Source organism: Solanum tuberosum, unplaced genomic scaffold (genome assembly GCF_000226075.1).
Source record: "Solanum tuberosum cultivar DM 1-3 516 R44 unplaced genomic scaffold, SolTub_3.0 scf00060, whole genome shotgun sequence".
Classification (NCBI taxonomy): Eukaryota; Viridiplantae; Streptophyta; class Magnoliopsida; order Solanales; family Solanaceae; genus Solanum; species Solanum tuberosum.
In genome coordinates, this window is record NW_006238985.1 from 1,177,475 (window position 1) to 1,189,504 (window position 12,030).

Consider the following 12,030-nt stretch of genomic DNA (forward strand, 5'->3'; position numbering starts at 1 on the left):
AATCAAAAAAATTAACTGAAAATTCGTAATATGTACAATTCTAAATAAAATCATAGACGGTGATATTGAAAACAAATCAAAAGAAATCTAAATAACTAATCGATATTACCTTTACCAAATTCAAAATTTCTTGAATTAATCTCTAGATTTTGTTTACCAACCGATTAATCCCTTGAATTAATCCACCAATTTTGTTGAAGAATCGAGCTTTGAATACCTTGTGTTTCAATGTGAGCAAAAAACTTGAAGAAAGAGAATCTAAGAACGTGAAAATTGGGGGAAAACAAAAACTTTAATTGCGAAACGTGAAAGGTGGGAAACGTCTAAGATGTGGGAAGATATTAATGGATAGTTTTGTATTTGTTTTTTATTTTTAATCTGTTATTGGTTAGAATTTGATCCAATTATGGACTCTTTTGATTAATAAAAGGAAATATAAATAATAAAACGTGAATACAAATTATTTTTGAAAATATTGACATTCTGTCATTTTAAATAAATATTTTAAAGTGTTGTTGTTTTGACTAAATATGTTAGGTATTATGACTATATAGCTAATAATTTTTACTTGTATTCAAAGGTCTACAAGTATTTCTTGTATACTACTTGTCCGAAAACTTTGAATCTACAGATATTCGAAGCAAATAGAGAATCATGTTGAAGTCCAATTTAGAGCACATCAATAAATCCTCCGATTTAAAGAATCTATTTAGCCAGTTTGTTTATCCGTTTATTACGCAGACAGTAGACTCAGGGGAAGATCAAAAGGGTAGTTATAGAGAAACAAAAGAGAAATGTGACCAATGGATAGTTTCGATTTCTTTTGAAGTTTTCCAATTATTTTTGTTTTGTTTTTGGGTAATGAAAATGAGAACTGAACAAATAAGTATAGTCGCAGGCATTAATTTAAACCAAGGAATGTTTAATGCATGTAAAAAAACATCTTTACTGCACATTGTATATGCTATATGATAACCCTCCCCACACTAGAATCATAAGAGTTTTCTGCACATCATAGGGGCAGAAACAAGAAGAGGTGCAGGAAGACCCCACTCTGAAGTCAGAACCCTGCAGTGGTTTATTACTACTACCATGCCCCAATCTCAGGAAAGTTTGGATCTACAATATGAATTCTCACGAGCTATGTCACCCATTCAAGCCCCTCTCGATCCAACAACAATAACAAACAAGACAATGATGCAGACCATTTAGGGCTTATAAAGCATCATAATGTGAGATGAAATCTAGTTTAATGCAGTAGAAGTTAGAAGATTGAAGTGCCGTGATGATAATACTTTACTAATTATTTGTTCAAAATAAGCTGATAATCATAACTGACATAAAGTCTAAGTTGATATAGCTACCGGTCTAAACAAAATGCCTAAATAGATCTGTGGTGTCCAATACTACTGAGTACAAAAAGGTACAACAGAAGATTAACCAGATAATGCAATTCTCGACCTTAGGCAAAACTCACGTGATACCAAGCCAGGCAGTATAATCACAAGCTGCAACACTAGCAAGGACTTCATGCAAATGTCACCAAAATGTTCTTCTTGAGGGTGAACTCATCTGCCTTAGTGGGGCTGATTGACTGTAGAATCAAGCATACAAAAGAGAAGTCAACTTCTGTCAACAGTTAAAAGCAGGAACTTCAAAGTTCCCTCCAATCAAGTAGGCAAGTACTGGAAACTATCAAACAAAACAGTTCGAAACTTTACATCAGTAGATTACTGAAAGTCTTTTATCAGCATATTATTGTTATTAAATTCCAATTGAAGGACATAATTAGCAGAGTAATGTTGCAATTTATGCTCCATAATTCATCCCCATCCCTAATTCAGCACCTTTTTCACCTAGCACAGGTGGATTATTGACAGGAAATAGGAATTGTGCCAAGTAATCAAAATTGTAATCACAATTGTGTGGGACACAGGAAAACAGAGATAGAGCAGAGGGGGATAGCTGCTGCACATGGATAAGAAGAACATGCAGAAGAGGAAAGTTCAGTTATACCTTGGCAAGCATGCGTTCTAATCGCTGAATCTCATTGTTGGCGTAATCAGCTCCTTTTACCATGGAACTCTTGGCAGCCTTTAGGTAAATCTTGCCATACCTAGAAAGACAATATAGAAAGGACTTGAGAAAAAGGCGCAAACACAAATTCTCACCAAAGACAAATCCAGGTGCAGAACATCAGTTCTTCCTGCTTGCTTTGCTACTCAAGTAACATAATATAACCGGAACCATGCTACACCTTAAAAATATAAGGTGTTCTATGACGAATATACATTTCAATGCAATCTTACCTTGCAGAAGAACCCTTCAGTTTTCCAGCTTCATCTTCCATCTTGCTATATACAGCTTTTTTTTCCTCATTTGTGGCACTGACGAACTCCTTCACTAATGTATCCAGTGATTCGATGATACCCGCCTATTGCCATGAGGTACAAAGGAAAGTTAGAAAACAAGGACAAAATAATGTTATAATGTTTTAATTTATCACTTTATTCAGCTGTTGACTAACCTTTGAAGTAAACTGTCCTTTTGAATCACGGCTAGTGCCACACTTCTCATTGATGAAATTGACAAAGTCATCTGTGTCTCGGCCACCATCATAATCCTCACCAGCTTTGTTTCCCTTTGGGAAGAATTTCAGTGTGGGATAGCCACTTACACCATACCTGCTTAGCAAAATTTTACATTATTATGCTGCATGTGCATGCAAGAATGTACATGTGTTCAGACCCTTCGGGGTGGCCCAGTGGTTTGGGCTTGGGACTTCCATGTTGGAGGTCTCAAGTTTGAAACCCCTTGCCAGCGAAAGCAAGGGGTTAGCTTTCTGGGTCGAGCTCGTCGCACTGGGCTTGCCTAGTGTGGGTTACCTCTCCTATGTGGTTTGCGAGCTATTGCATAGGAGCGGGGGTTTTACCTTGTGCGCACCCAAGTAGCGGCTGCGGGTTTCCCTTGTCATAAAAAATAAAAAAAATAAAAACGTACATGTGTTCAAGAGAGATCGAGATAGAATGGAAGGGAGGACTTTGTTTAGCTGGGGAGAGGCACCAAAACAGTAACAGAAAAGGGTAAATTTGGAACAGAGAAGCATATATCTGACACTGAGGGAATGTGAAGTCAAGGACACACTATTTCCACAGCCAACATACTTTTTTATTCATAAATGAGGAATGGACGAAACCTAACCTTTTAGAGGAAAAAGAAAAACACAATTAACTTTGAAAAAGAGAAAATGCAATGACTTTGTCTCATCACCTCTCTTTCTATTCCTTAGTTAATCAGTTTTTGGAAGTTAACTACACTACTAGATGGACTATGGCGTAAGAATTGCTAGATGTATGCTATTGGGTAGCCATATTTTCTTTCCCCAGCCAGATGCTGACAGGGTCACCCAACACAACTCATATTTCCTGATATCTATTGTCTATCATCTATTTCACACCAAAAAATAAAGCCTCCATTGTTGCCTCCCCAATATACTCTTCTTGGAGTAAGTGGGATGGTTATGATTACATTCTAACATTAGACACAAATTATTGTTTTAATGAAAATATAATGGGGGGCCAGGTAGTTGGAGTATCTTGAAGAATTTGTAAGGGATAAAAGATTCATGAAGTTATTCTATAGGTTTATAGAAGCAAGCACATTAGGGAGGGGGTGATGATTGAGGAGTCATGACAAGAACTTGACGGCTTTGACATTTCAATAAGCTGGTGCAAATATGCATTTTAAGGAGTGCATTGTGACATTAGATAACAAGTAGAACTTACTTCTCTGCAAGATCCTTGTGATTATCGGCATCAAGGTTTGCAATAACAACATCTTCCTCTTGTCTGAACGCTGTAGCTACCTTTTCATAAATCTGCATTCATAAACAGATATGAATTCAGATCTCTTCACATAGTAACTTAGCTCTTAGAGGTTTCAACATAAGACGTTAATGCACTTACAGGAGCAAGGCTTTTGCAATGACCACACCTACACAAAGTAAAGCATAAATCAGAGATGTAGATGGAGAAAAGATGACCCTTGGCTCACTGAGCTCAGAACCAGCTATATTGAACTCGTAGCACCTCTAGTCTATTAAAGATTTGCTTATTCCCAAGCAGATAATCATTACCATGGTGCATAAAATTCAACCAACACATCCTTGGTCTCATCCAGCACAATTTCATCAAAGTTATCTGAAGATAGCACCACAACGCTAGACGGGATAGATGCAATCTTCACATTAGTCCCTAAAATAGGATAACAGAAGTGTCAGAACTGCGTATTTGATATAATCCATTTGAAGGTCTGGAGATATTTGTCTTAACCATTTTTTTCTCAAAATTAAAATACCACTTTATCATCCTCCTCACCATCAACAAGTAATATTGACTAAAAAAAAGGATGCTAAATCCTATAGGAATGAAAAACCAGCAGACATAGTACTTATCTACTTCCAAATTAATCTTCAGGTTACACTAAGCACAAAAAAAATTTCGAAAAATATGAGTTTATTGACAGTTCAAGTAACAAGAGGCAAGATCACAAAATTAGGTAACATTTAAATTTCCTCGTGATAAAAGTTTAGAAGAAATGATGCACACAACAATTTTTAAAAAACCAGAGATGTTTTCCCCGGAAGTCCAACATTCTCGCCTCACACTTGAACAAGAGAAACCAAAGTTTATACTTGAAAGTTACACGCCAAAACCCATTATCTAAATAAAGGAAAATAAGCCATTCAGAAGGGAGTCTCAAACAGATTTTGGGAATCCCTTAACCATCTTCTAGGTAAATTGACGTTGACCATATGGAGCACACTGTACAGCTGTCTGTCACATTCTGAGAACAATTCACCAACACACCAGTAAACTCCACCTTCCCCTCTACTTTTCTGAACTAACAGAAAGTGATGAACAGATTGCCGTTACAGAGAATATGAATATCCTAAGTACACGATGCTCTTGGATAAATAGTATAAATCCTCGAGAAGTAAATAACCGGATATGGTTCAAGGAAGCTGACCTTAAGGAAAAGGAGCTTAACGAAGTGAGCTTCACTACATGCAGAGGGATGGAGAGAGATTAAGACTACAAATATAAAGGTGTCAATTTATTTCTTCAACCATCTTAAAGATTTCACAATGTTATTTCCCCAACCCAAGTTGCCACACACACTCGTACTAACAGAGCAGGGAGATTTCAGATATGGATGACTTTTTTAAGAAAGGTAACATAATTTCAGATATGGATGACAACATTCAACCGTTGTTACAACACAAGGCATAAAAGCTCAGATAGATCCATGACAGAATGTCAACATAAGTAGTGGCATATCATATCCTGAATTGGAGTCCAAAAATACAATAAAAGTCACTACATACTTATATACACAATCAGCCAACTCATTCTACTGGTAAAAACTCAAGCTGCAAAGGCAAGTTTAATACCTGCTTCACTGTTCACGTACTCGGCAAGGCCTTCAGCAGATCGTGCACCTTCATATCTGCAATAAGAAAAATTGTAAGAAGTAGGGCAAAAGAATCACAAAGAAAAAAGCAATCAAACACTGATTTGTAAGTATGCAAGAATGAATGAACATACTTTTTTGGCTCCAGTGATCCCTTTGGAAACCATTGGATAGTGGGGTAACCTTGAACCCCATATTTGCTGCAAACGCTCTTATGTTCGTCACAATCAATCTACAGAGAATTATTTTTAAGAACCATCACAAACTTAACAAAACAAAATTTGAAAAACAGAGAAAAATTAACTGAAAAAAAACTTGAGTATTTGTCAAAATAAAAAAGCAACGAAGAGAACTGAATGTTAGCATTTGGTAAAATTTTCATTTTCATCATGATTGGCTTAAATGCTGGCAAATAGGTTAAGATTTTTATAGAAGGAAACCAATAGTTAATGGTAATTCTCAGCTCAACCTCTAACCAATGGTATGTTGCAAGCAATAACTGATGGATGATTTCTACACAACTGTTGCCTAATTGCATCAGCTATGTTGAGCCATCAGATTATGTCATGCAGCACACTATTATACCAGCTCAAAATAAAAAGAAGAAAAATTCCATTAAATTAGGTGAAACAAATTGAATTACAAATCAAAAATGCATTTGCTAATACAGGTAAAGAAAATAAATGAACCCAGTGTTCCATCCAATCCAACTAAATTTGTCAAACCAAATAATCAGTTTATCACTATCCAAAGGAGCTTTTCCCAAACTACACCACCATATGAAACCAATAACATAACCTTCTCTTATGGGAGAAACAGCATTACACAGTTATACACTTCTTTTTTCCTTTCCTATTCTTTTTTATTTTGCTTAACTACATTCCCATCAGATAAAACGAAATAATCAACTGAATCAGGCACAAATCACAACCATCCACTTGGTTAAGTTGCTCAAAGTTCTCCGCTAAACAAAATGAGTGAGTAGTAAACATAGGAGGAATTCGGCAGTTTCTTGAAGGAAATAGAAGTATGATACATTGAGGAAAGAAACACAAAAAGAGAGGGAAAACTTTTACGGCCTCAGAAAAAGCTCCATTACATATGATTCAAACACAATGAAAAACTGTGAGGACATTTCATATTCAGAAGAACTAACCTTTCCGATCAAAACAGACTTAGCTTTCTTGAAACTTGCACCAAGCTTTTCATACTCGGGAGCAAGTTTTTTACAGTGCCCACACCTGCCCATGGCCAATATATGAACCCAATTAGTCCACATCATAACCTAGAAATATTCGATCTCGCAGCAACCTTACATATTTAGCACTCACACATCTCAGTAATTAAAAATCAACAAGAACTCCATATACAAAAGCAAGATTTGCACCCATATAACACTATACTCAAATCAATCCCATAAACACTCCTGAGATATTAGTTTAGGCTCAAGATTCTGCAATAATAGTATCTAGAATTACAATAGCACATCACACATCGTTATATCCAATCATGAGAAACTTAACGTCTAAAAACCTCAAGAAACAAGAAACTTAAATCAATTTGCTGCTGTGCACAACACACTGACAATCAAATGAACTAAAACAACTCTAGGAAACGAACAAATTAATCAAATCGATTATATTACGAAGCAATAACTACATCTTAGCTATTGCAAATCAAATCGGATCACACTATCTTAGATCAAGAAAAACACAGATCTAATTACCGAAACACACAATTAACAGACTAAGCATTCACAATACAGTGCATCTATCAAAATTCGCAAATTACTAAATCAAAAGAAGATAATAAATCCGCATAATTGGTAAAGAAAATCAGAAAGATGTACGAACCAAGGAGCGTAGAACTCAACGAGAGCGGCGCGATCGTGACCGATCTCCTTGTCGAAGTTCTCTTCGGTCAAAACAACGACATCATCTGCCAAAGCTGAAGAGAAGAAGAACAAAGCTAAAATTGCTAAAGCACTACAGATCTGTGATCTCCCCATTTTTTTCTTTTCTACTAGCTCCTCTTCTTGTTCTTATGAGTTTTTCAAAAGGAGGGGAACAAACAAACAAACAAACAATAAATTGAGAAATGGCTCCGTCCGTTTAGTATTTATAGAAAACGTGTTATTATATGTTTTTCTTTTCTCACTATTATACATATATTATGTTAAAAAATATATTAAATACTACTCCTTTTATTCATTTTTACTCATTTATTGTACCAAACATATATTTTTATTTTTATTTATCTATTTTATTATATCAAGAAAAAAATTATATTTTATTTTAAACATTAGTTAGTTACTTATATTTAGATCGATTATAAGATTTAAAATTATATATTAATTATTATAATAAATTTTTAAAAGAGGGTAATATTTCGTAATCTACAAGCAAATTTTAGTTATAGTCTCTTTTTTTTGGGTGATAGAATAATTATCATAACGAATAAAAAAGTTGTTACTGGACTGGAGTAATAAATAGGACACTAACAAGTATTGTAGTGGTCTGGTGGAGTAGGAAATATTCTTTCATCCTTAACTAAAGATTTCGGGTTCAAGTCGGCCTGAGTACAAAGTCGTCTTTGTTAAAAAAAGTTTTACCTATTTGGACTTTCAAGCGCGAATTCAAATTTGGTTGGGCTCTCATATAGGTAGGTAGGTACCAACCTGCGAATGAAAAACAAGAAATTATTATAAATAAGGCAAGTCTGTGTTAATTAATACTCTCATGTTCCTATTTATATGTCACCATTTTTTATTTCATGTGCATTAAGAAATTAAGTAAGTTTATTATTCTACCCTTAATTAATTTTTGTTTTTGTTGAAGTCAACTTTTCAATCAATGAATATGAATTAATTTATTTTGATTAATTAATTTGACCAATGAACATGAATTATTCACTAAGTTTTTCTATGTTGGTCAAATTTATATTTTCAAGGCTAATAACTTACAAACATATAATATGAATAATATTGTAATTTATGCATTGAGGTATTATGAACCAATTATTTATAGTAAGGATTACATATAAAAAAGAACGAAAAAAGTATTTAAAATTATTTTCAAAACATTGTGCAATAATTTGTATAATATGAGTTTCTTAAAAATATGATAATTGATTGGGTATCATAGTTAACGTTTAAATACAAATTTAAAAGATTTAATTTTATCGGTAACTGAGCACACGAAACAAAGAGGAAAATATGATTACGAAAATTGACAATCAAAATCCGGAAAGAAACAAGAAAACAAAGATATTATGTTTTGAGTTTTGACGAATGAGACTCCACTTTGTCTATGACATGTTCGAACAAATAAGACGATGACACGTTGATGACAATTGGGCCCTGCCACCCTGGTTTAATAAGTCAAACTAGTGTAATACTACTAATTACATGGCAATGCACCCAACTACTCCCACTCTCAATTAGGGAGTAATAATAAAAGTAAAATAATACTTCCTCCTTCATTTTTGTCTAGTATTAATTTGAGACCTCTCTTAAAAATAATAATTTAATTATATTATTGTGAAATGCATTAAAAATAACTACAATTAATAATAGGAAAAATTATGCTGTTAAAGTAAATTTATACTACTTAATTACTCATCATAGCTATAGTTTGTTATAATTACCACTCGCGACTAACATTAACCATTAATTACGTTGGCTGACTTCGAGTTTTTATAATTCGCCACATTTTATAATTCGCAACTTAGAGTCTGTTTGACATTGTTGCTAAAAATTATTTATTTTTAGAAGCACTTTTTAAAAATAGTTTTTCAGAAAAGTGTTTTTAAAAAAAAACAATTTGTGTTTGGCGAATTCATTTAAAAAGTGTTTTGATAAACAATTTGTGTTTGACTTATTTTCTTTACAAAGTGCTTTTGAGAGTCAAATTACGAAAAATGACAAGTATCAATGTGCTTTTAACAGTAAGAATATTTTATAGAGAGAAACTATTTTAAACATCTAATAAAAAAATTTTAATTACATTTTTAATTTAATTATTTGAAATGTACATATTCAAATTTTCAATCAATATTGTACATAGATAAATATTGTTGATTTTTTTTAAAGGCTAAAGTTTTCATTACCCCCCTGAACTTGAAGCTTTTTATTCGGTGTACACCTAAACTAAATTTTGTTTTAATTACCCCCCCCCCCCCCGAACTTGTTTATTCCTCCGTCGCGTACACCTTTATTGTCCACCTGGCGTAGAAATTGGCAACACACTCTGCTAGGCGCGTGAGGAAGTGATTTTTTGCCACATCATACAGCTACAACGGTAAAAAAAAAACGTAAAATCTTCATTTTTCTTTAATATTTGGCATATTTTAAATGAAAAATAGGGGGAAAATGTAAATGAAAAGCAAAGGAAACAAAGATTAACACTTGGTAAGAATTTCAGACAAATTTAAAATTTAATCGACCAACCTCACGTCTAGAAAAATCCAAATTCAGAAGGAGTTCCGCGAAATCAGTCCTTATTCAAAAATAACTTTTAAACAATGAATTTTAAATTTAAGAAAATTAAAACGGAATATAATTTAGGTGTACACCGAATAAATTCAAGTTCAGGGGGTAATGAATACTTTTGCCTTTTTAAAAAGAAGAATCTTTTTTGTTATTTATTACCTATATTTTGGATTCAATCTAAGCTATTATCCTTTTTTTGTTATAATACTTTAATGTTTTAAAATTCAAACTAAAATAAAATAATACGCAAATTAAGAAAAGAAAATTTGTTATTTGTTACTTTTTTTTGGAGGATCTAAAATTTTCATTGTTATTTTTTCTCCTTTTTAATACAACAAAAATATCGTTGTTACTTTTATGTCTAATTCTATAAAATAATACATAAAGTAATATATACAATATAATATATAAATAAAATAAAAAATTTATTATATAAAAATAAAAAATAAAGTTCTTGAATAAAAATCAACCAAACTTATGAGATATGTCGATTAATTAATAAGATATATATTGATAAATATGTATATATGTAAGGGATATTTTAGTCTTAAAAAATTGGTTTTCTATTTCTGCTTATGCTTTTTTTTTAAAACAGAAATTTTTAGCTTCTTCCCAACAACAGAAAAACTGTTTCCGCTTCCATTTAAAAGCAGTTTTAAGAATTTGCCAAACACTTAATTTCTCAAAATAAGTGTTTTTTTTCTAAAAAAAACATTTATGCCTCCCAGCAACAATGCCAAACAAGCTCTAACAATTCTTGTGTATACGATCATTTGTATTTGTATATGACGATAATTTCCTTTGGTTTTTCAGTTTTGTCACCTTATACATTCAATCATTTTGTGTATGACTTCTTAAAGTTTGTATAAACGTGTTGTTTCCAGATTTGTATAATATAATTTAGGGATAAGGGTCTGAAAAATACCTCAACTTTGGCCAAAATTGTTGTTACGATACCAAACTTTAATGAAGACCTATTACCCCCTAGACTATTTAGTACCGTATTTTTAAACATATATATTTGCCCACGTACATAAAAAATAATGCAAAATTATAAATAGTAATGTGTCCACGTGGGCACATATATCCCTTTAAAATACACCATTAAATAGTTCAGGGGGTAATAGGTCCTCCATAAAGTTTGGTATCGTAACAGTAATTTCGACCAAAGTTGGAGTATTTTTCAAACTCTTATCTCTATAATTTATATGATGTAATTTGTATAGTATATTTTGTATAATTGTTTAAAGTTCATATGTTTATGTTTGTATCAATTATTTATTTCGAGTTTTATCATATTTGTATAATTCCAGACTTTATATTACTCAATTATACAAAAACACGTGAATTATACAAACGAGATGCAAATTACACAAACGAGATGCGAATTATATAAATTATTGCCCTCTCTCGCTCGCTGCTCTCCTCCCTCTCCCAATCTCGCTCGCCTCTCTCCTCCCTCTCCTAATCTCGCTCGCCGCTCTCCTCCCTCTCCCAATCTCACTCGCCTTTCTCCTCCCTCTCCCAATCTCGCTCGCCTCTCTTCTCCCTCTCTCAATCTCGCTCGCCAGATATACAAATACATATGTATAATATACAATTCACCTCTCTCTCACTCTCTGCCCTCTCCCAATATCGCTCGCCACTCTCCTCCCTATAACATGTAACTAGGAATCGTAATTAGCAAACTATAGCTATGGAGAGTAATTAGACTATTTTTGAGTGACTATATACGTAAATTACTCTAAATAATAAGGAAAAATTAGAAATTTATCTTTTAATTTTTTGAACAAGTAAAAATGAATATCCAATTTCAGTAAAGTAGACAAGTAAATGATCTTGTTTTTTTTTCCAAGGAAAACAATATGAATTTCGCTTAAATTTGTAATTTGAAATTTTATCTTCAAATTGAATATTCTATTAAAATAGAAGTAATTAATCAACATTCGATTTGGGATCAATCTAAATCAGCCCACCACATTACATATACAATTCAACTCGCTAATAATTGAACAACTTCTTAAAAAACAAGATTGTCAATAAAAAATATCACAAAATTCACCACTCTT

General features: G+C 32.8%; 1 protein-coding gene across 1 annotated transcript; it reads right to left on the reverse strand.

Annotated features, from left to right (window-relative positions):
- Positions 1 to 1,275: 1,275 nt before the first annotated feature.
- On the reverse strand, positions 1,276 to 7,536 carry LOC102601464 (protein disulfide-isomerase like 2-1-like). Its single transcript, NM_001288541.1, is given in 11 exon segments — positions 1,276 to 1,594; positions 2,017 to 2,116; positions 2,310 to 2,434; positions 2,528 to 2,684; positions 3,786 to 3,877; positions 3,966 to 3,993; positions 4,136 to 4,253; positions 5,453 to 5,508; positions 5,607 to 5,704; positions 6,629 to 6,713; positions 7,326 to 7,536. Coding segments are annotated over 11 exon segments (1,080 nt in total). The 5' UTR covers positions 7,481 to 7,536; the 3' UTR covers positions 1,276 to 1,528.
- Positions 7,537 to 12,030: the final 4,494 nt, after the last annotated feature.